General features: G+C 46.4%; 1 protein-coding gene across 4 annotated transcripts in view; it reads right to left on the bottom strand.

Annotated features, from left to right (window-relative positions):
* The window catches only part of SMAD4 (SMAD family member 4), a 187,842-nt gene that overhangs the window by 88,436 nt on the left and 73,718 nt on the right, over window positions 1-25,688 (bottom strand). For all 4 annotated transcript variants that reach the window (XM_068108004.2, XM_068108006.2, XM_068108003.2 and 1 more), the window contains 2 exons: window positions 12,379-12,621; window positions 11,919-12,056 (listed from right to left, as the gene is read on the bottom strand). In XM_068108004.2, the coding sequence (XP_067964105.2) occupies window positions 11,919-12,056; window positions 12,379-12,621 (381 nt within the window). The remainder of the gene's footprint in view (window positions 1-11,918; window positions 12,057-12,378; window positions 12,622-25,688) is intronic.

Raw genomic sequence — 25,688 nt, forward strand, 5'->3', positions numbered from 1 at the left:
AGCACGGGGTGGCCCATCACATCCCCACCGTCGGGCCACCGGTCTACGCCCGGGCACGCCGCCTCGAGCCGACGAAGCTGGCGGTGGCAAAAGCGGAGTTCGCTACCCTGGAGCGACTCGGCATCGTTCGGCGCTCAGAGAGCGCTTGGGCGTCGCCGCTGCACATCGTGCCGAAGCCCGGCGGGGGATGGCGACCGTGCGGGGACTATCACGGTCTCAATGACGCCACGACTCCCGACCGCTACCCCGTCCCCCACATTCAGGACTTTTCCGCCCGTTTGGCGGGCAGGTCCTTCTTCTCGAAGGTGGACCTCATACGCGGCTACCATCAGGTCCCCGTCAGGCCGGAGGACGTCCCGAAGATGGCGGTCATCACGCCATTCGGACTCTTCGAGTTCTTGCGCATGCCCTTCGGTCTGAAGAATGCGGCTCAGGCGTTCCAGCGACTGATGGACAGCGTCCTGCGCGACTTGGATTTTGTCTACGTTTACCTGGACGATATCCTCGTCGCCAGCGCGTCCCGCGAAGAGCACCTACGCCACCTCCGCACGCTCTTCGAACGCCTGGGCCAGCATGGCCTGATTGTGAACCCCGCAAAGTGCCGGTTCGGCGCCGCCACAATCGATTTTCTGGGGCACCGTGTCACCAGGCACGGAGCCGTCCCCCTACCGGCCAAGGTGGAGGCGGTGAAGGGGTTTCCGCGCCCCCGCACGATCAGAGGGCTGCAGGAGTTCCTGGGCATGGTGAACTTTTACCATCGGTTCCTGCCCCGTATCGCCCAGCTCCTGCGCCCCCTGCACGAAGCTCTCCGAGGTAAGCCGGGCAAAGGCGACGTTACCTGGACCGAGCAGATGGACACGGCGTTCACGGGCGCGAAGCTCGCCTTGGCTAACGCCACCATGCTCGCGCACCCGGCGCCCGATGCACCGATCGCCCTCACCACCGATGCCTCGGACTACGCGGTGGGCGCAGTGCATGAGCAATGGGTGCGTGGAGCTTGGCAACCGCTGGCGTTCTTTAGCCGGCAGCTTCGCCCGCCCGAACGCCGTTACAGTACCTTCGACCGCGAGTTGCTCGGACTTCACTTGGCGGTCAGGCACTTCCGCCATCTGCTCGAGGGCCGGGCGTTCACTGCCTTCGTCGACCACAAGCCGCTGATCTTTGCGATGGGCAAAGTCACCGAGCCGTGGTCGGCCCGGCAGCAGCGTCACCTCTCGGCCGTGTCCGAGTACACGACGGACATCCAGCACGTCGCGGGGAAGGACAACCCGGTGGCGGATTGCCTTTCCCGGGCCGTCGCCCACGCAGTCCACCTCGGCATCGACTATGCCCGGATGGCAGCGGACCAGGCCGCTGACCCCGACGTCCAGGCCTTGCGGACCGCCGTCACGGGCCTCCGCATCACCGAGGTGCCGTTTGACGGCGCGGGCGCGGCCCTCTTGTGCGACGTCTCCCTCGGGCGTCCTCGCCCCATCGTGCCCGCGGGCTGGCAGCGCCAGGTGTTTGACGCCATCCACGGCCTGTCCCACCCGGGCGCGAGGGCCTCCCAAAGGCTGATCGCCGACAAGTTCGTCTGGCATGGCCTCCGGAAGGCCGTCCGCGGCTGGGCCAGGACGTGCCTCGCGTGCCAGCGCGCCAAGGTGCACCGGCACACCCAGGCCCCGTTGGCCCCGTTCACGGTGCCGGAACGCCGGTTTGACCACGTCCACGTGGACCTGGTGGGACCTCTGCCCCCCTCGCGGGGTTTCACCTACGTCCTCACCATGGTGGACCGCACCACCCGGTGGCCGGAGGCCGTGCCCTTGGCGTCGACAACGGCGGCCGATGTCGCGCAGGCTTTCATCGCCACCTGGGTCGCCCGGTTCGGCGCCCCCTCAGACATCTCATCCGACCGCGGCCCCCAGTTCACCTCGGAGCTCTGGGGGGCGGTTGCGCAGGGGCTCGGGGTCCGGCTGCACCGAACCACGGCCTACCATCCCCAGGCTAACGGCCTGTGTGAGCGATTTCACCGCTCATTGAAGGCCGCGCTCCGGGCCACCCTCCGCGACGGCGGCTGGGTCGACAGGCTCCCCTGGGTCCTGCTGGGCCTCCGGACGGCGCCCAAGGAGGACCTGCGCGCATCCGCGGCGGAATTGGTCTTCGGGCAACCGCTGCGGGTGCCGGGCGAGTTCCTCCCCGACTCCACAGCACCATGGTCCGCGGCACAGCAGCGCTCCGCTCTACAAGAGACCGCCCAGAGGTTCGCCCCGGTGCCAACGGCATGCCACGGGCACCCACCGACGCACGTCGCCCCGGAGCTTCGCACGGCGGAGTACGTCTTCGTCCGCCACGATGCCCATCGGACACCACTGCGGCCCCCGTACGACGGGCCTTTCCGCGTGCTGGAGACCGGGGCGAAGCACTTCACCCTGGACATCGGCGGTACTCCTGACCGCGTTTCGGTAGACCGCCTCAAGCCGGCCCACCTCGATGTGGACCATCCACCGCCAGTGGCCCGACCCCCACGTCGGGGCCGCCCTCCTGCGGGCGGACCCCCGGCACCGCCCAGCCCCGCCGCCACGCCGCCCCCCGGTCCTGCACCCATCCCAGGGGCAGCCAGGGGCATCCCACCTGGCATCCCTGCACCCCGGACGCCGCCGATCGCCAGGGGGCGCTTCGGCCGGGTCATTCGTCTGCCCCGCAAACTGGCCCTCCAGGTGCGCGGGAATTCTGGGGGGGCGCGTGTGGCGGACACAAAAGCCCACTGGCGTGGTGACATCATTCCGCGCACCAAGTGGGCGGTGGCCACGCACCAGGGGTAGGCGTGGCCTCATGATATACACTGGGCGCCCAGCCCGGGACAGTACAGTGTTACAGTGTAGTCTTACAATAAAGACGTTTATATGTTACCGCTTGTCCGCTTCCTCCTTGCTCACAAGCAGCGCGCGTAACGCCGCGCTTTAGTGTACCTATTCTAAACCGGGGTACACACCGTGAGGAATGTAGATAAATAACGTGATTAAATATTAAATCTGTAACATAATCTGCATTACAATTTACAAAGGTTTGGGATTACAAGGATGACAGACAAGGGTTGTTCAAGCAGAAAGAGAGCACCTTGTCAATTCATCAGCCTCCTTCATACTGGAATCTCAGGGCTGGCAGGATAGTCTAAGACATTTACTTATGAGCTGTCGAGCCTGGAATTGAATCTCGATCCAGCTATAAACCGTCATCCTGGTGTTTCGCATAGCACCATTTGCTGCCATTAGTTGGTGGACAGTAAAGATCCCACGGTGTCCTTTGAGAAGAGTAGGTGAGCTATCGCCGGCACCATAGACAAATTACAAATTCCTGCTCTGACCTACAGCATCAACGGAACAGCTGTGCCCCCAGCAAATGATGATCTGCACAGCCATGTCGTATTTGAAAGTAGAATGGTAAGGAAGACAAGATTTGGTCACAATTTGTTCTTAATTACAGTCAGGAGGGCTGTTAGTCTATATTTTTAGTGTTCAGCATAAACCAGTCTGATGGGATTCTTTGATAACAACAAATAGCAAACGATTTCACTTAGGAAACTGCAACAACTTGGGAGACTGCATTCATATTCTGCAAGAAAAGCTGTTTTTACCTGGACGTGTCACAGGTCAACAAGAGCTCTGCATGGTTGTTGTTGTTGTTTTTGTCGCTATTGCTGCTGTTGTTGTGGTTATTGGTGGGAGTCGATTTTTGAAAAGTGCACCCATTGGTCGGACAGCTGCCGGACCCCATTCACATTTTTCACATGACTCCAACCACCATGGCACCCATACAAAATAATATGGCCGGCATCTTGGTTTTCTGGTGAGCCTAAAACATCAGGCCTGTAGGCCTCTGCTGAGTATACACTTCTTCTTTTTTTTTTTTCTTCTTTTTTTTTTGGTATGCAAGATCGAGGCTCGTGAAAGAGCTACCATTAATCACACAAAAAGTCAAACCGACACATAAAACACAAAAATAAGGGGAGCGGTAGACAAGATGGGGAGAGAGGGGGAAGGACACAAACACAACATTTGAGAGCAGGGACATCGGGAGAAATGTGGGAGGGGGAGGGCTTGGGGGGAGGTGGGAGAGGTATAAAACACATGAACACTGCAAGGACTTCCAGGAAAGAAGTTGGAATTTCAAAAAAGTGTATCTGGGGTGAATTAGCGGGGGTAGAAAAGATCAAGGTTTTGGATGGGGGAAGATAAGAGATGGTGGTGAACAGCTGTTTTAAAGACCTGGAGGGAGGAGTGGGATTGATGGGAGTGGGGGAGTTTGTTCCAGAGGTGGGAGAAAAGGGGAATGAAAGAGTGAAGGTGAGCAGAGAGCCTAGATTTTGGCAGTTTAACCATAAGAGGGTTGTTGGCAGATCTTTTGCGACCTGAAGGAATATTGGGTGGACAGAGCACAGAGAGATGCACAGAGAGCACAAAATGGCCTTAAAACGATCATTCATTCATTCATTCATTCAGAGCACAGAGAGAGCTGGGGGAGCAAGGCCAGAGAGGAGTCGGTAGAAGACAGAAAGACCACCAACCTGCCTGTGGTGAGTGAGTGAAAGGCCCTCGGAGTTAGCTTCATCGCAGGAGATTCCAATGATTCTGAAAGCTTTGGTTTCAACAGCGTGAAGCCGAGCTAGGTGTGAGGCAGGAGCACCGGCCCAGATGGGGGAACAGTATTCCATTGAGCTGCGGATGAAAGCCTTGTATGTGGTGAGGAGCTCAGGTGTGCCAAGGAAGGACTTCGCACGACGGAGGATGCCCAGTCGGCGACTGGCTTTGGAGGCCAGCTTGGAAATGTGGTTTTCCCAAGAAAGATCATGGCAGATAGTGAGACCCAAAAGCTTGAGCGACACTGTTCGGGTATGTTGCGTCAGATTTCCATTTAATGTGTTTGGGTCGAGTATTACGATAAGGAACCCCAAAAATCCAATCATATGTCAAATAAAAATTAGTAAGTTTCTTATGTATTTCGTTGGGGTTTTATGTATCATGTATTTTTATGTATCACGTTAGTAATGCGTTAATATAACAGATATATTGAGCACACTGGAATTTTGAACAATATAATTATGCTGAAAAGTGCACTGGCAAACAAAATAAATACATGTCAAACAGTTAAGGACAGTACTGCATTCACAAAGCGTTGATTGGAAGATTGTGAGGGGAGGATGTTTTCAGGTGTTACATAATATTTTAAAACGTGTCTGATCTAGAAGGGGGGGGAGGGGGGAGGTTGTCAGATTTTATCAAAATTAGCTGATGAAGTGACAAGGTGCTGCTGCCTGCTGATCTGAGGGTTGAGATAAAGAGCGGCAGGGTGGAGTCATCAGCAAAGAGATAGAGAGGATTTTCCAGAGAGTTAGAAAGATCATTGATGAAGACCAGAAAAAGCACAGGGCCCAGAACACTGCCTTGAGGAACTCCAGCCTGGACATGAAGAGGAGATGAGAGAATTCCATTTAGAGCCACACGATGACTACGACAGAAGAGGAAGTCCACAAGACATGTGTGGATGTTTCCATTGATATCATAAGAGGAGAGTTTGGTGAGCAGAGCGCGGTGCAAGATCCGTATCGAAGGCACGTGATATGTCATGGGAGACAGCTCTAATTTCCTGTTTGGCATTGAGGGCCTCCATCCATCTATCTATAATTCCAGTAATCTCTGTGTGTATGTATGTATGTATGTATGTATGTATGTATGTATGTATGTATGTATGTATGTTTGTCTGTGACCGCTGTTTCTCGACAACCACGGGTCCGATATACTTGAAACTTGCCAGGTATATTGCTGGGGACCCGAGGATGTGCCTTTTCAACGTTTCATATTAATCGGACAAGTAGTTACCGAGCTATGTCCAAAAAACGATTCAACCAATCAGAGAGCAGCGAGCTATCATGTGTGCCGAACGTGCCGAACAGACTCTGCCTCGGACGGCACATTTGAGAGCGTATTCATTTATTTCACGTTGGCAAACTATGTTGGCGTTAAACTATGTTTTAAAACTAATTAAAACTAATTTGCGATTCTTTCGCTTTCCTGCGCGTTTGTGCACGCTATGGCGATTTCTTTACCAAACTCCGCAAGCCGTTCGCTTTGGACCAAACCATTTCATGTAAATAGAGGGGGGGGATTGTCACCGTACTCGCAAGCCGTTCGCTTTGGACCAAACCATTTCATGTAAATAGAGGGGGGGGGATATAATTTTAGATATAGATATAGTACGGGCATGCCCTAGTTGTTGAAACAGCAGAAGCAGCATATCCAGAGTAGAGTGGCCTGGTCTGAATCCAAATTGATAATCAGAGATCAAGCCATTGGAGAAGAGGTATAATTTAATATCGGAAGCAATGATGGATTCCATGACTTTGCTGATTATTGGGAGCAGGCTGATTGGTCTGTCGATGCAAGGATCTGTTTTTGCACCTTTTTTGTGTAAGGCGGTGATGTTGGCTGATTTCCAAGATGCTGGCAGATGACCTCGAGCAAAAGAGAGGGTGAAGAGAACAGAGAGGGTGAAAAAGAGCGGAAGAGCAGGATTGTAGGATTCATGGGGCTGATGCCGTCTGGTCCAGTTGCAGAATCAGAGTCGAGGTTTGACAAAAACTTCTCCACCTTATCAGGAGAGAAGGACACAGAGTACAGGAGCAGCTGAGTTCGACTGGTTAAGGTGGGTACAGAGAGAGATGGGTTTGGGACACAAGATTTTGAGGCAAACATAGAGTTTAGGCATTCGGCTTTTTCACGTGCGGTGTCAGCTGTGTAGCCATTTGAGGTAAGGGAGGGGATGGAGGGGAAACAAACACCAGAAACAGACTTGACCAGACCCCACCAGGATTTGGAGGGAGAGAGGTTTGAGAGTTCAGTCTTGAGAGTAGAGAGATATTGTTTCCTGGTTCTCCTGAGGGTAGACACACACTTGTTCCGAGCTTTGTGAAAGGAACGGAGATTGCCTTCAGTTGGATTAGCCTTCCAATAGGCAAAGGCAAGTTGTTTCAGGGCAACTGCCTCACCACAAGATTCAGTGTACCATGGACGGAAGGGAGGGTATGACAACTGAAGATGAGATGGGACAAATCTGTGCATGAGAGAGAGCAATTTACTTTGAAAGAATTCCCAGGATGAGTTGATGTCAGAGACAGTAGAGATGAGAGCCCAGTCTGTCTGAATCTTGCTGTTGATAGTCAGTGTCACATTTGCCATTTTGAAGTCCAATCACAAATGCTTTTCATGAAAGATGATTATGCACCAACTATTGACTGATGTTGGGCTAGCGGCTAGGGTGCCAGCTTAGGATCGTAGGATCCTGGGTTCGAATCCCGGTCGATCACTGAATTAACGCCAGGAGGGTTGACTCAGCCTGTCATCCTTCCGAGGTCGGCAAATTGAGTACCAGTTCACTGGTAATTCCCTGTTTGTCGTAAAAAGGCGACAAAAAGGGTTGGCGGCAGGAAGGGCATCCGGCCGTAAAACATTGCTTCAAAAAGAGGACCAAAAAACAACAACAACCACGGTCCCCGAAAAAGGCCAACCCCTGCTTGCGGGGAAAAATGGCCTCTAAAGGTGGTTTTTTTTTGTTTGTTTTTTTATTGACTGAACTCGAAAGGAAGCAATAATCCAAAACAAATCAAGTAAAAAGGACCCCACACACAGTTATTTCATTAAAATATGTTGGTGACCTCGAGTAAATGCAAACGAGATGGCAGCTACTATTAAAGCAAAGTGCAGTTGGTGCCCATTTGCATGAAACAGTATGCTCATGTCCTGTCTGTCTACTGAGCATGTATTGAACAGCAAATTCCCGAAAAACAGATTATTGTGGCAAAGCATGGAACCACTTCAAATACTCCCATTAACTGTAGCTTGTCCCAAGTGTCACAGTATGGGGAAAAACATCAACAATGTACTGGAGTGAAGCACAAATCGAATCAGAAAGACAGCTGGCTGTTTCATAACTGAGCACCACAGATAGCATGTTACCTTTGATTCATTCATAATCGCTTGTGGACACTTTGTAATTGTCAACTTGTGCTTACAGCAAGATACAGTCATGTGAAAAAGTAAGTACACCCCATGTAAAGTTTTGACTTTTTCAACATATTTCAACAAACAGCTATTTGATCTTCATTTCAACAATATTGATAGATAAAGGTGATATAGTATAACAAATATCATGAAACATTTACATTTTGGAGTCCATTGTATAATTTAAATAAACATAAATGCAAGTTTCGCATGTGGAAAAAGTAAGTACACCCCTACATTTATCACTACTTCAAATACCTAAAATTAGAATCAGGTGCACCAGCTCAGGTGCAAATGATTAGAACATCGTTAGAGAGGATCTTGGAGGAACCTGTCTTATTTAAACCTCAGACATTTCATTTGGTTTGCTCTTTGTTGTTAAAGTGTGCGGCGTCACCATGCCTAGATCAAAAGAGCTCTCTGAGGCCTTCAGAAAGAAGGTTATAGATGCCTACGAGTCTGGGAAGGGATCTAAAAAGATCTCCAAACAATTTGAAGTCAATCATTCGACTGTCCGGAAGATCATCTACAAGTGGAGAAGATTCCAAACAACTGCCAACTTGTTCAGGCCAGGCCGCCCCAGCAAGTTCAGCCCGAAAGCAGACCGCAAGATGCTGAAAGAAGTCTTTAAGAACCGCCAGAATGTCATCACGGGACCTACAGGTAGCTCTTGCCACTGTTGATGTCAAAGTGCACGAGTCTACCATTAGAAAGAGGCTGCACAAATTTGATCTACATGGGAGGTGTGCCAGGAGTAAACCTTTGCTGTCCAGAAAGAACATCAGGGCAAGACTAAAGTTTGCCTTTGAACACCTAGGCAAAGACCAGCACTTCTGGAACAATGTGCTCTGGACAGATGAGTCAAAGGTCGAGCTCTTTGGCCACAATACCAGAAGACATGTTTGGCGAAAACCAAACACAGCATTTGACCACAAGAACCTGATACCAATTGTAAAGCATGGTGGTGGAAATATTATGGTTTGGGGCAGCTTTGCTGCATCAGGGCCCGGGCAGCTCACCATCATAGAATCCACTATGAATTCTTCATTGTACCAGAGGGTGCTTGAGGATAATGTGAGGCCATCTGTCGGAAAGTTGAAGCTCAACCGAAGGTGGACCTTACAACATGACAATGACCCTAAACATACCAGTAAATCCACCAAGGAATGGCTGAAAAGAAAGAAATGGAGGGTTCTGGAATGGCCAAGTCAAAGCCCTGATCTAAATCCAATCGAGATGTTGTGGGGGATTTGAAACGAGCTGTGCATGCAATAAATCCCTCAAACATCGCACAGCTGAAATAATTCTGCTTGGAGGAGTGGGCAAAAATTTCTCCCAGTCGATGTCAGAGACTGGTAGACAGTTATAAGAAACACCTACTTGAGGTTGTTTCTGCCAAAGGGGGCAATACCACCTATTAGAGCCAAGGGTGTACTTACTTTTTCCACATGCGAAATTTGCATTTATGTTTATTTAAATTATACAATGGACTACAAAATGTAAATATAACCACCTTTAGAGGCCATTTTTCCCCGCAAAGCGGGGGTTGGCCTTTTTTGGGAACCGTGGTTGTTGTTGTTTTTTCGGTCCCCTTTTTGAAGCAATGTTTTATGGCCGGATGCCCTTCCTGACGCCAACCCTTTTTGCCGCCTTTAACGACAAACAGGGAATTACCAGTGAACTGGTACTCAATTTGCCGACCTCGGAAGGATGACAGGCTGAGTCAACCCCCCTGGCGTTAATTCAGCGATCAACCGGGATTCGAACCCAGGATCCTAGGATCCTAAGCCGGCACCCTAACCGCTAGCCCAACACCCGGATTACAAAATGTAGGGTAAACTACTTGTAGTCAAGGGTAGACTACAAAATGTAAATGTTTCATGATATTTGTTATATTATATCACCTTTATCTATCAATATTGTTGAAATGAAGATCAAATAGCTGTATGTTGAAATATGTTGAACAAGTCAAAACTTTACATGGGGTGTACTTACTTTTTCATGTGACTGTATATGCATTACTATATCGTAAAACAATTTTATGCATCCATGAATAATGTCATCATTATAGATGTATCATCATACATGGAGGGATGTAAAAGGGAGAAGGGTGTCCACCAGTAAAAGGGGGAGGTGTATCCACCAGTAAAAGGGGAAGGGGTGTCCACAAGTGATAGGGGAGGGGTGTCCACCAGTAAAAGGGGGAGGTGTGTCCGCCAGTAAAAGGGAGGGGTGTCCACCAGAAAAAGGGGGAGGTGTGTCCACCAGTAAAAGGGGAAGGGGTGTCCACCAGTAGTAGAGGAGGGGTGTCCACCAGTAATAGAGGAGGGGTGTCCACCAGTAAAAGGAGGTGGGGTGTCAACCAGTAAAAAGGATAGGGGTGTTTGCCAGTAAAAAAAAAAAAAGCGTACGAGTGTCCGCTTATAAAAGGTGGTAGGGGTGTCCACCAGTAAAAAGTTGTGGGGGTCTCCACCTGTAAAAGGGATAGGAGTGTGCACCAGTAAAATGGGTCGGATTGTCTACCAGTAAATGGGGTAGGGCTGTTCATCAGCAAAAAGAGTAGGGTTGTCTGCCAATAAAAGGGGTAAGGGTGTCTGCCAGTAAAAGGTGGAGGGGTGTCCACCAGGAAAAGGGGGAGGGGTGTCTGCCAGGAAAAGGTGGAGGGGTATCCGCCAGTAAAAGGGGGTGGGGTTACCGCCAGTAAAAGGGGGAGGAGTGTCCACCATTAAAATGGGTTTGAGTGTCTGCCAGTAATAGGGGGAGGAGTGTCTGCCAGTAAAAGGGGGAGGGCTGTCAACCAGTAAAATGGGGGGAGGGTGCCCGCCAGTAAAAGGGGTGGAGGTGTCCACCAGTAAAAAGGATAGGAGTGTCTGCTTATAAAAGGTGGTCGGGGTGTCCGCCAGTAAAAAGTGGAAGGAGTCTCCACCAGTAAAAGGGGGAGGAGTGTCCACCATTAAAATGGGTTTGAGTGTCTGCCAGTAATAGGGGGAGGAGTGTCTGCCAGTAAAAGGGGGAGGTGTGTCCGCCAGTAAAAGGGGAAGGATTGTCTGCCAGTAAAAGGGGTAGTAGTATCCACCAGTAAATGGGGTAGGGCTGTTCATCAGCAAAAAGATTCGGGTTGTCCACCAATAAAAGGGGTAAGAGTGTCGGCCAGTAAAAGGGGTAGGAGGGCCCACCAGGAAAAGGAGGAGGGGTGTCCGCCAGTAAAAGGGGGGGGGGGCAGTCCACCATGAGAGAGGGTAGGGTTGTCTGCCAGGAAAAGGGGTGGAAGTGTCCGCCAGTAAAAGGGGGAGGAGTGTCCACCGTTAAATGGGTTGGAGTGTCCACCATTAAATGGGTTGGAGTGTCCACCATTAAATGGGTTGGAGTGTCCACCATTAAATGGGTTGGAGTGTCCACCAGTAATAGGGGGAGGAGTGTCTGCCAGCAAAAGGGGGAGGGCTGTCCACCAGTAAAAGGGGAAGGAGTGTCCACCAGTAAAAGGGGTAGGAGTGTCCACCAGTAAAATGGGGTGGGTATCAAACATGAAGGGGATGCTTTGAAATTATGAAAGAGGAAAGACATCAAAAGAAAGAGGGTGGTGAAGAAAAGCAGGTAATTAGAAGAGTAGAGCAGTTCACAGGTTATACAAAAAGGGGAAATTTATATTTTACATCTTCAGAATAGAAATCATGCTGCCCTGGTAGTGGAGTAGAGCAAATGCACTGGCAGTCTTACTTTCAGCAATGAATGAAGAAAGGTCTCTTGTGTTTAAATATTCGAAATGTAATAAAACAGTGGGAACATCAATTTTGTACGTCATATAAATAAATGCCAGCAAGACCAATTAATTGAACACCAAGTCCCAAAGATGTAAGAGTGACGCAGAAAGGGAAGTGTACTGACCAAGAGGGGCCATGGTATTGTGAAAGGGTGGCGTTAGGGTTGGGAAACCATTCTGTTGACCACTCGATTGCTGGCTCGATTGTACAGGCAGCACATGTTCTCCCTGGCTCATTGGCAGAATGTTGCTGTTCTGGCCTCCTACAATAAAGTAGAGAAACATTCGGAACAAGGAGGGCACAGGAAATTGTGGCAATAATCTGCTTATTGGCAACACTAAAAAAGGGAAGTGAATGAATGCCACAACTGATAAGAGGAAACTTAGTAGTGCAGCTCACAATTACACATGGCTAGAAATAAAACAAGCTTTGGAATTAACAAAAAGACTATGCCGTCCAGCTGTGCACTACATAAACATTTCATTGAGAAATGGGACAGCAAACTACCTTCAGCATAGTATCATTCTCAACAGTCAAAATTAGTAATTAAGGAAATATCAGCACTGCCTCCACATGGAGCCAACCTGAGGGTGGACCAGGAAGCGATGAGAAAGCCACACCGCCTGTGGATACAGATGGCTCAGTGGACTGCGCTGGTGGGGGCTGTGGAGTGGATGGAGGCAAGATAGCCGGAGCTCCAAACTCGTCCCTCGAGGGGGTTGAGGCAAGGGTAGGCGGTGGATGCTGGATGAGCTGCATGCTTGAAGGTCCCTCCACCGGAATACAGTCATGCATGAATTCCTCCTTCACCAGACGGCTTGGCGGCCCTGTGGGGTTACATCATAATTATCCAGTCTTTCTAGATCACCATTCTCGCATGCATCCAGAAGGTTGCACTAACAAGCACACTGCTGCTGTACGTAGGATGCAAAATAAATAATCAAGGAGAGCCCAAAGACAAATTAAAACGTCTGATTAACAAGAGCAACAGAGAGCACCAACTTCCAAACCATGAATAGCACAATTGAAACACGGATGTTATTAATTGCCACATTAATGCAAAATCCATTTGCAGAAAGAACAGAACACTATATACATTGGTTAAGGTGACACCGACATTAACGTTTTATATTGCCGGACAAGAATGCAATTAAGGGATAAGGCATACAATTAAGGTGTTCTCAAATCAATTGATGTTGCTTCCCTTCTCCTTTTGTAACCACATCTCTCTATTTATGGGTCCCGGTAATTAACCAAATTGTATCAATAATCTAACAAAAGAAAAGGATTCATCCGCAAGCAACAGAACAAGCCAGCCACTTGTTAGGGTGGAATTCTGCTGCACAATAACGAGCATCACTGTTGGTGTGACCATCTTATGAGGTTGGCATACAAGCAAGATGTCAATTTCGGGCAAGATATGCAGTGCCAAATCCTGAATGCTTGTTACACCGATGCATGGATAGGGACTGAGGAAGCCCAGACAGTTCACATTTTAGTGTCACATTCATCATGGAACATCCAGTAAAACCTCAGCTCTCCGCTAGAGATGATGAAAAAATGTTGACAACATAAAAAAGGTGCAATTTTTTTTTTTAGCAAGTACGAGAGTTGCTTTGCAATACATGTTCCCCTACCAATGTGATATTTTATAACTCCAAAAAGGGCATAACCCTGTGAAAAATTGATGAAACGCCCTGGAACTCGAACTTGTTCTGTAACTTATATGAAAGCCATGCACCAAGTTTTGGTTGAATATGTTAAAGGGAATGGGGAAAAGTCTAAAAAAAACACACAGGTGGCAGATGGACAGACAGACAGAGGGCAAACCTAGAGTCCCCTCCGGTGAAACCGGTAGTGGACTAAAAAAAACAACAAATAATACAGGGTGACCCACAAAAGGACAGTTACAATTGTGATTGATAATCCTAAATAAATACAGTGCCTTCTGAAAGTATTCACACCCCTTGACTTTTTCACATTTTGTTGTTACAGCCTGTATTTTAAAAATGGATTAAATTTAAAAAAATTGTCAACAACCTGCACAAAATACCCCATAATGACAAAGTGAAAACATGTTTTGAGAAATTTTTACAAATTTCATTAAGAATTAGATATACAGAAATATCTCATTTACATAAGTCTTCAGCACCAAGTCAATATTTTGTATTGGTGCCTTTGAAGGGATTACAGCTTCGAGTCTTCTTGTGTATGTCTGTATCAGCATTGCATCTGGATTTGTGGAGTTTCTCCCATTATGCCTTGTAGATATGCTCAAGCTTTGTCAAATTGGATGGGGGGCGTCAGTGAACAGCAATATTTAAGTCTTTCCAAAGATTCTCAATGGGATTAAAGTCTGGGCTTTTGCTGGGCCATTCAAGGACTTTCACGTTCTTATTCTGAAGCCATTCCAGTGTTGCTTTGGTTGTATGATTGGGGTCGTTGTCCTGTTGGAATGGAAATCTTCTCCGCAGTCCAATGTCTTTTGCACTCTGAAGCAGGTTCTCCTCAAGGATTTGCCTGTATTTGGCTCCATTTATTATTCGCTCCATCCTTACAGGTCTCCCAGTCCCTGCCATTAAAAAGCATCTCCATGGCATGATGCTGCCACCACCATGCTTCACGGTAGGGATGGTGTTAGGTGGTTGATGAGCTGTGCTCGGTATCCCCATGATGTAGATCTTTGCATTCAGGCCAAAGAGTTCAATTTTTGTCTCATCAGACCACAGAATATTTTGCCTCATGCTCTCAAGTCTTTTATGTGCCTTTGTGCAAACTCCAGGCGTGCTGTCATGTGCCTTTTTCTCAGGAGTGGCTTCGGTCTGGCCACTCTCCCAATAAAACCAAGATTTGTGAAGTGTTGCAGAGACTGTTGTCATTCCAGAAGGTTCTCCCATCTCAGGCAAGGAACACTGTAGTTCCATCAGAATGGTCATTGCATTCTTGATCACGTCCCTAACCATGGTCCTTCTTGCCTGGTTGCTCAGTTTGGTAGGATGGCCAGCTCGAGGATGTGTCTGGCTCTTTCCCTATTAATTCCATTCCCTAATGATGGACCTCACTGTGCCCTTCAGGTCTTCCAACACTCTAGAAATTGTTTTATCCCCTTCCACAGATCTATGCCTCCTCACAATTCGATATCGGAGTTCTACGGACTGTTCCTTGGATTTCATGGTAGATTTTCTGCACTGTGGACCATATTATGTAGAATGGTGTGTTTCTTCCTAAATCATGATCAATCAATTGAATTGGCCCACAGGTGGACTCCAATCAAGTTTTTTACTTTTATTTTACCCTGGATACCCGTTTGATTGATGTCATGTAGAGACATGTGTAAGCTGTATGGCCAAGATTGGTCTGAGGTAGAAACAGACAGACAACAACCTGTTTCTGCTTGCTGCGTGGGCTGAGGCAAACATGACAACTACAAGCGACTCTGCCGAAACATCTGTTGACGAACTAACTATCAGGCTGCAATCTACACTACATGTCTGAAGCAATTTGCTGTCATTCCAGGTCCAGATGGTCATGGATGGAAGATTTCCAAAGACGTCGACTCAGAGACGGTATGGGGACATTATTTGTATACATGTATATTGTACGTATTCAACGGAAACACGACCTGTCAATCCTTGTATATTACACATGTGGGACAGATTTGACAGCAATGGAAAGTAGAAAACATGACAAATTATTCTGCATATTTGAATACAATTGACAAAAAATGGAAAGGGAAAAAGAGAGATGGAGAGATAGAAGGATAGAGGGAGAGATGATGATGAAGAAAGCAAAAGGAAAATGTGAAAAATGAATGAATGTAACAGATATTAATGCAGGTGAATGTCATGGTTTGGAAAATGTGCTCTCCATTTGCTGCTGTGTTTCTTCCAGGCAGAGATTAGTATTTCGCCTTTTCGTCACATTTATTTTTTAAATTCGCCAATTTAAAAAAAAATAAAAAAATGGAGGGATATTGTAATCGGCTCCGTCCATCTGTCAAACTTTCTCCTCCTAAACAGTTGTGCAGAAATCCAAACTTGCTCATTATGATCACCACATGGCAAAATAGTGTGAGAGCAGTATCATTTTTGTCCACACACCCTGGGGCCATGGGGCCCTGTGGCGGGGTTAAAAGATCAAATACCAACAAATGCAATTTTAAAATGAAACGTATATGCAATCAACATTCAGGGACACATGGTATAAATAATGATGTTTTGGATTTGACTGCTGGTTCATGCCCCAGGAAGCCTGGTATTGGCTTAATGGTTAAGGTGGCTGGATTGAGACCTCAGGGTTCTGAATTGATGCTGTTGAATTAACACCAGGTGGGTTGACTCAGCCTGTCATCCTTACGAGACCAGAAAAATGAGTACCAGCTTACTGGGAAGAATGAGCCATTCGAGTATTCTGCGTCGGAGTGGCGACCCGTCCAGGGGTTGTGCCCAATAGTCTAGTTAACTGCTTTGGCAGCCATATGCATCTGAAGATGCAAAAGGAGTGATCTTCTTCTTCATGCCCTACATGGTGGGGACTTAGGGTCACAAGGGTCAAGACAGAGGATGTTTTTTAACTAAAAAATTGATATCGAGTCATTCCTGGTGGGAACCTTTTGCCATCTCTCAACTTTACTTTAGGTGGGAAGTGTAGGGATTTGCGATGGCACGCGATCGACTTCACTTTAGTTATTCTTTTTCTTCCTCTGTAAGTGTTTGTTCTTCCATCTCCGTTTTTTGACCTTTTGACTTCCTCCCCATTCTTCAAGTATAGTTTATTAACCAACTAGCTATTTTATATGGTAGGCATGTATTCAGTTTAAAAAAAAACCATAGTATTAAATTAAAGTAGAGTGAAGTCGATGGCCTGCACTCTGAAGTCCTCATGGATTTCACAACTTACGCCATAGCTTCAAAGAGCTTAGTGGCCTTTATGTGACGACTCTTCTTCAAATGCCCACATAGAACATAACTGCACAGATTCGAGACGTGGCTACAGGAGGCCTTGTCGATCCACATTGACCCACATTGGCCTTGTCAATCCACATCCAAGTCCATTTTGGACTTCCAAATGTTTCTCTTTCGAGCAGGCAAGTTATTGTCTGCATCTTGAAATTCGATATTTGAATTGATTGTCAGGGCTTGTGAGAGAGACACTCTGGTTCCTTGTGATTGGAGAAATACTTCAGTGATAATTCCTTTTGTTGGTCTGAAGGATGTTGCATTGCGGTTTGTGGGAGTTGTATGGTTGAAGGGTTTGAAATACTTAATGATACATATGGGAAAGAGTGGTCACATTGTACCAGGCGTCTGCAATATTGAGGATTGATCTGTTCTGCAAAGGTCATTGACCGCAAATTTACATTAGGAGAAAAGCTTATCTCTCAAAGTTCGAAGTCATTGTATGGCTCCAGCCTGGTGGAGAAAATTGCCTTTGTATCTCTAATTTGCAGCGCTGTGTAAATACCAGCTAAAGAGATGGGGTTGAGAAATGCTTTATCTCGTCTGACTGGCAACTCATGGCACCTCAATGATGCAATTCCCATTGTGACCAACTGGTAAGATAATGTCTGACTCAGTATTATCAAGAACTTTCGTCCTCCAATCTCCCCCTTCCCTTCACACTTCCATTTCAAAGACAGCCCGACACTTTGTCCACATCGACTATATAAATGAAGCTCCAATCAAGACAATTCAGAAGATTCCTGGAACGTTTGTGTTGAGTCCTGTTCATGTACGCCGGCATAGTATTTTGTTGTAATCCTTGTTATATCCTGAGTGAATCTCCTCCAAAGAATTAAACCTTCAAAATTATTATTGGTGTGAACATTTAGTCTGTTTACATTCTTCGACAATTTGGTGGCCCGTACGAGGATCACTAATGCCCTGGGAGTCAGAGGCATGGTACCAGCTAAGGTGATTTCAAGACACTGGTCTGGAGGTGAGGGTATATGGATTTTCACCTGTTGGTAGCTGTGTTCCTCTTGGACCCCTGAGATAACGTGGCTCCGAACATTTGAAGATTTAATTATTTGTTGTGTTAATGTGTGTTGATGTACTGCAGTGTCTATGGTATTACCGAGGTGTTATGATGTTGTTTCTTCGTATATGTTTTCAGACCGAGAGTCGAGATGTTTATGTTGAATTCTGGTTTTGTTTGCTGCTTGGTTAAAACGTGCTGGTTTGAGCGCTGGAGGTTTGGAGCCCTTGCTTTGATTGCGAAAAAGTCTTGTTTGCTCAGTATTCACCCAGGGAGTAGGGTTAGAGTCCAGTCTGTTAAAATGAGACGAAGGGCCATGGTGTATACTCATGCATTTATTTGCCGCTGGAGAGCGTGCTGGTTCTGGTTCGACTGAGAGTCGAGGAGATGTGTATTTGATAAAGTGTATCGTATTTAAATGTAACTAATGTACAACCACGTATGAATGTTTTGTGTTGCTTAGTTGTTTTTTTGTTGTTGTTTTTTTGTATACATAATCGAGGCTCGTGAAAGAGCTAACATTTATCACACAAACAAATCAAAAAGACAAACAAACAAAGTATATAAAAAGGGGAGCGGTAGATAAGATGGGGAGAGAAGGGGATGCACATAAACACAACATTTGATTGAGAGCAGGGACATCGGGAATGTGTAGGAGGGAGAGGGCTTGGGGGGAGGCGGCGTGGGAAGGGGGGGGGGGGGACGGGTGGGAGAAGTATAAACACAAGGACACCAAGGACTTCCAGGAAAGAAGTTGGTATTTCAAAAAAGTGGATTTGGGGTGAAATTAGCGGGGGTAGAGAAGATCAAGGTTTTGGATGGGGGAAGATAAGAGATGGTGGTGAACAGCTGTTTTAAAGACCTGGAGGGAGGAGTGGGATTGAAGAGAGTGAGGGAGTTTGTTCCAGAGGTGGGAGAAAAGAGGAATGAAGGAGTGAAGGTGAGCAGAGTATGCAGGGCAGGTCGAGTTGTTACTCTCCTTAGTTTGTAATTAATGAGTCAGTCATTTGAGATATTGTGTCATTTTGGAGTTGCACTGTGTAATGACCAGTGGTGTAATGATCAATGGTTTCTCTGGAAAACAGAGAAAAAGGAGAGTAACAACTCGACCTGCCCTGCATACCCTGAGGGTGGCATGGGCCCGTGTTGTCCGAAGGGACAAGGAGGGGTGGAAATGAGCCATTAGGTAGGCCTCAGGCCGACTGAAAAAGGTCGGAGGAGTTCAGGAAGAAAGTAAAAGTACCAGCGAAAAGAAAGTGAATGTGTGATTATCAACTGTCTGGATGGCACATGCAGTTATATAAGTGAAGGGAAACTAATGGGCTATCCATATCACATATGTATATTGGTTATGAGATGGAAAATCGGGTGTGTAAAGTAGATGAGTTCATTCAAGTTCATTTTGCGAATACGGATCCAGATGAGAATTGTTTAATTTATAATTGATTATTCATCATTGAGTGAGAGCTAAAAGCGAAATATAGCATGTTATCTCAAAAAGTTGTGGACATTTTATAACTAAAGTGGTGGATGAATTTGGATGAAGCTGGGTGGACAGATTTGATGTGTTACAAAGATAAATTGAATAAATTCTGTTTGGGATTCTATGTGAAACGAGTGCTGTGGGCTCAGCGTTGTTATATGTCGAGGGGCTAAATGCGAACATTTTGAGACAGATCCGGATTTGAAACTCCTAGTTATTGAGATAGCCATTACATGCAGTGTATAGCGGCCATGACAATGTGGAAAGCGACAGAACTGGATTTTTTTGTTTTTTTAATAATCGGATTTTCACCAAGTTTGTTTTAGTCGAGTATTAAGACACTCTTACGAATGTAAAATCTGAAGACAGAAATAGAATTCAAGTTACCGTTAACCCGTAAGAACCCCGAGTAATCCCTATGGGATTGTATACAGACTCAGGATTGACATTCCACAAAGTGACATCATGACGCCTGACACAGCATGATCATGCTAGGGAAAGATCTCTAGAAGCATAATGTTGTTAATGTGCTGTAAATTCCGTTAAATCAGCGTCGAAAATCTTAAATATTCAAATCTGAATATGAAGTAAAATACCCTGGTTCAGATCTGCAATATGAAATTTGCATAATGTTCACTATTTGAATATATATTTAGGAACTAGCAAATCGAAACCGGTCAAAGAAGATAGGGCTGTTGCAATAAGGGCACCCCGGGGTTGGCAAACAAAGTTCTGATTTTGAATCTCAACCTGGCTATAAATTAGTCAGGGGGACTCCCTTATATGAAGGAGGGGTCCAATTGTATGACCATGCATTCTGGCCCTTCGGGGTCAGGATGCATGTGTTTTGATTGACCATGTGCTTACTTCAGCCTTTGGTTTGAGGTGCATGTGTATGCCAATGGGACAGTCTTGATGGACGGTGTGCCTCGGCTGTGGGGTCAAGGTGCACGACCAAGGCTGTTAAATGTTTGATTTTTATTATAAGCAAGATGGACACTACAAGGGATTTTAAGAAAAACAAGTACAAAAAGTTTTAATTAAAACAAAAGCCGCGTCGATGTTACACAATGCCTAGATGCAGCTGTGCCTATAACGTCGATGTTATAGGCACAGGACATTCCTATTGATTCGATTACTTGATGTTATTTTTGTGCAAAGTGAAAATATATCTCGGCAATTTCCCGTGTGTGGCGACGAATTTTTAATATATCTCGGCATTTTCCCGTCTGTTATTTCAGGCGGTGTATGACTGACCATGCCGCGATTTAAAAAAAATATATCTCGGCAATTTCCCGTGTGTGGCGACACGTGAACGAAGCTATGCTCCTCTCTCCACATTATTGTGACGACGTATAAATTAAATATTTCATCGTGACGATTGTCATCAAATGGACGAATTTTTAATATATCTCGGCATTTTCCCGTCTGTTATTTCGGGCGGTGTATGACTGACCATGCCGCGATTTAAACAAAATATATATATCTCGGCATTTTCCCGTCTCTTATTTCGGGCGGTGTATGACTGACCATGCCGCGATTTTAAAAAAAGGCAGTCCTAACAAGGGCTATAAGCTGTCATCCTGGTTTAACGGGCTGCTTCTAGAAGCAAATGCTCCCCAGATTGGATGTCTCTCATCTCTCTCTCTATCTTTTTTTTCTCTCATCTGTCCCTCCTTTTGTATGCATCTTGTGACTGTTGGTTGCATAAATGTTGGAAGTACAGGATGAGGTTGAGAAGGCAATTAAAAATGTTTGGACTTAACGATTTATACTCTGTTCAAAGGGTTCTAGATGTGGATGAGCAGACTGTCTGGCAGGTGTGCCTGCGGGCATGGGCAGACTGGCCATAGGGCATTTGGGCAATGCCCGGTGGGCTGGGACCGCTGGGTAAAAAATGGGCCGCTGGGCTGGATAAAAAAACTGCTGAAAAAAAAAATTGTCACAGAAAACTTCTGCCTCCATCCCCGGGGATTCCCCGCTAAATATCAAAAGTTCAAAAGGTCGCCCCTGACGCCTCATTATAATTACTAGCAACGTACCCGCCCAGTAACACGTACCAGAGAAAACAAATCGTTTGCGCAATGGGCTCTCCAATATTCGATGTGTTCATGGTTTGAATTACGTGACGTAATGTTTGTGACGATGTTTGTGACTTTTGTGTTCACGGTAGTGTTTGATGTGATGGTGTGAACGTAATTTCGTAATGTTTTTCGTTTTTATTTTCGTAATCGTTTAATGAACGTTTAATGAACGTTTAATGAACGTAAGAATAATGTTTAATAATCATTCGATGAATGAATGTTATGAATAATGCCATGGCGTCGCGTTGGCAGCAGTGACAATATCAAAATGTTTGCCAAGAACTTCAAAGAGAGAAAATGAACTTTTATCAGCAATGTCGTGTATCCTGAAGTTCTAAGCTGAAGAAGAGGTACCGTACAAAATCATTCCATTTTTTTCCTAAAGAAAAGTGTACAGTTGATATCACTAATCACGATTTGAAACACGATGGTGTGGCAGCTGTGCTCGCACGATAAAACCGGACAAAATGGACGACGCCAGGAATGAAGTTTCACTGAGCTATTTATTTCCAGCTCACTCAAACGAACTCCAAAGCACTGAATCAGCCCATCGAACGGGCAGCAATTTATGTCAAGTTCAACACACAAAAGCTACGCCTCTCAGGCGGGGTATGCAAATAGGTAAGCCACGCCTCTCAACGGGGCATGGTATGCAAGTCAAGTGTTCGCCCGGGAAAGGCAAGTGTGGACACACCCGGGCGAGTCCGGACAAGTAACCGCTCGCCGGTTGCATCATCGGCCGGTGCAAGGTGATTGTGTATGCTTCCGGTAACCGCTACAATGGAATAATATTTACCGATATGAACAGTGATGTGGTTTTTTTATTGAAATTCTAAAAACACTGTTTAGATTTTGATGATTTGCGTGTGATATTTAACGGATGTTAAAATAAATCGCGCCTCCTAATTGAAGCCCCGCCCTTAGGGCGGGTACCGTTGCTCGTCATATATAAGGGCGACACAACAATTTATACCGCTTTGCTTTGAAGAACGGGAATGAAGGGGGAGGAGCGTGTTAATATGTCTGGTTGAAGGCTGTGGGCTGTGAGGTGAGGGGTTTGAAGCCAGATTTTAGTCTTACAGCCGCCATGTTGGTGCTCACTGTCACTGCGATGCGAAGCGAAAGACGCCTCAGAGCTGTTACATTCACAATCGCTATGTCGTATGTACTCCCGATACGTGTTTCCTTCATTGTAAAAACTACCAAATCAACAGTAAAAAGGATTTTGAGCCGATAGGCCAAGTAAGTTTAGATAGGTCTACTGACTATTGATCTAGTATTGATAACAATGTCACGAACTGACTTACGATGCTAATTTTTTTTTTTTCAGCATCTGCATCTGTAACCAACAATGGATAAAGCAAACCAGAAGAGAAGAAAAGGAGGTGCTGAGAAGGAGTGTGATCGAAAGAAAAAGAAACTGTCAGATAGTGCTTCAAAGTGCACAAACCTTTTGGATCTGTTCAAGAGTACTAATACTGGGCCTGGTGAAGTCAGTGAACACGGGGATAAGGATACTGAATCGGTAGCTGGACCATCAGCAGCTGAATTGGTAGATGATCAATTGGCAGCTGAATCAGTAGATGACCAATTGGCAGCTGAATCGGCAGAATTTGTGCAAATTCGTGAACACGAACAGGTGCGGTCAGCTGAGAGAGATGTACCTGCTGCAGCTGCTACACTTGCAGAGGAGGGATACCCCTCGATTAACTACTTTAAGAAACCATGTAGAGATGAAGATTGTTTGCTGTTTTGGAATTACCACCCTAATCAAAAAACTGACAACCGAGTGGTCAAGAGGTGTTTCATGCGAAAAGATGGTACAAACAGATGGTGGTTGTCATACAACAAGGACAATCATTCTCTTCACTGTTCAGTGTGCTTGGCGTTTTCCAGCACCTCAGACTGGTCCACGTTCATCGAGGGAATGACTGACTGGCGACATGTACATACACGTGTTGAAGAACATGAACGCTCTTCTTTTCATTTGAGATGCTCTACAGCATACCTGGTAGATCGACAACAGTCCAGCGTTTCTCACCTGCTCGCACGTAGCCATCATGATGAGGTTAGAAAGAGACGACGAGTGATGGAAAGAGTTGTGGATGTGGTCAAACTCATTGGTAAGAGGGGACTGAGCTACAGAGGAAGTAATGAAGAAGCAGCATACACACTTGACAATGAGGAGATCGACCATGGTACATTTCTGGAAGTTGTAAAACTACTTCGGAAGTACGATTCCTGCACAGCCGATCATCTCTTTCACGTTGTCCAGAACAGCAAGAAGCAACATGAGAAGGCAAAGAGTTCACGAGGTCGAGGCTCCTTGGTAACTTTGCTGTCTAAAACTACAGTGAATTATGTTATCACAGTTATCCGGGATAAGATAAGTCAGTGGATTTCTGAAGAAGTAACAGACATGTTTGCTGTGGAAATTGATACCACTCAAGACATCTCAACACAAGACCAGTGCTCTGTTGTTCTTCGATATGTTGATAGCACTGGCACTATCCAAGAAAGATTAGTGAGTGTGGTGAAATGTGAGGAATCTACTGGTGAAGCTTTTGTGCAACTTGTTTCTGAAGTCTTGTTAGGACTGAATCTTGGCCTCAAGAACTGTGTTGGAAACTCAACTGATGGTCCAGCAAACATGCAGGGGCGCTACAAAGGTTTCAGTACTCTGCTATCAAAGGAAGCTCCAATGCAGATCCATGTTTGGTGCCACGCACATGTGTTAAATCTCGTTGTGACCAAAGCTACAAGTGTTGTGGTCACTAGCGCATCACTGTTCTCACTAATGAATGACATTGCAGTGTTCTTTCGGGAATCTTATCGGCGAATGAACATCTGGAGTCGACACTCCACTACTGTGAAACGAATGGGAACTATCGGAGAAACTAGATGGTGGTCAATGGATGCCGCCTTGAAGAAGGTTTTTGGTTCATTCAACAACCCAACTGGAGCGCTTTTCATGGAAGTTATCACCACTCTTAATGCCATACTAGTTGCTGACCAGATCCAAGCAGCTGTTAAGGCCAAGGTGCAGGGATACATTGCCAGTCTCCTGCAGTTTGAAACAATTCTGACTGCACAAGTATATCTGCAAGTATTCTCCCGCACTACAGCGCTCTCCAAGTATCTACAAACTGTGCAATTGGATCTGTTGACTGTGCACCTCATGGTGGATGAATTGCTAGAGAATATGCAGATGCTACGGCATGACTTCCAAGCTTGTCATGATGCAGCTGCAAAGTTTGTTCAATGGGCTAATGACCAGCTGGATGAAATGGATGTAAATCTTGTTATGGAAGAGTCCCTTCCTATAAAACGGCAAAGACGGCACAAACGCATTGATGACGAACTGTTCATAGATGAGGCTACATCAGCTTCTGACCCAGTAAAGAAGTATCGCATTGAAGTGTACAACCGAATAGTGGACACTATTGTGATAGATGAGGCTACATCAGCTTCTGACCCAGTAAAGAAGTATCGCATTGAAGTGAACAACCGAATAGTGGACACTATTGTGAGCAGCATTGAGCAGAGGTTTGACAGATCAGCAACATCAACATTGTATGCTGATCTCTCACTTCTCCACCCAAGGAACTTTGATCAAGTGCCATCGGGAGCTATGGAAGAGCTGCATAAACATTTGCTGAGATTTGATGATGGTGTCACTGCGGAACAACTACGAAAAGAACTGCGAAGCCTTGGAGAACAAGGGTCAACACTGAAACTATCAGCAGCAGATGCTTATACAGTGCAGGAGAACAGTGAGTCTGAACAGGACAGGAAGACTCTGCCAAGTACATGTAAGTCATGTAAAGCCTGTCCTCTCTGCTGCTACAAGGTGCTCCTCAAATTTTGAACCTCTTCACTGATGCCTACAAGAGCATTGGGCTGGCCTACAAGCTGCTGCTAACGCTGCCTGTGTCAAGTGGCATGTGAATGGTCTTTCTCTGCTTTGAAGAGAATCAAAAGCCGTCTGCGAAGTACAATGACACAAGAACATCTTGAGGCGTTCATGTTGACGTCTGTGGAAAAAGGGATCCTGGCCAAACTTGAAACTAAGGATGTCATTGATGGTGTGGCTGCCAGAAGCAGCAAACTGCACAGGCAACTACTCTCTTAGACATGACATGTGCTTGTGTTACTGAAAATAAATGTAATTTTTAGTGGATTTTATTTGTTTTTGTTTTTTTCAAGCATTTCGTCTATTTTCTCAGATAAGCACCATATAAATGAATAATGGGCCGACCTAGGTGAAGGATGCCCGGGCCGGTTTTAAGACCCAGTCCGCTACTGCCTGCGGGTCATGGTGCACAACCTAGGGGAAGCTGTAGACTGCCGT

The sequence above is a fragment of the Myxine glutinosa genome, chromosome 2, assembly GCF_964187855.1.
Source record: "Myxine glutinosa chromosome 2, kmMyxGlut1.1, whole genome shotgun sequence".
In the NCBI taxonomy this organism is placed as follows: domain Eukaryota; kingdom Metazoa; phylum Chordata; class Myxini; order Myxiniformes; family Myxinidae; genus Myxine; species Myxine glutinosa.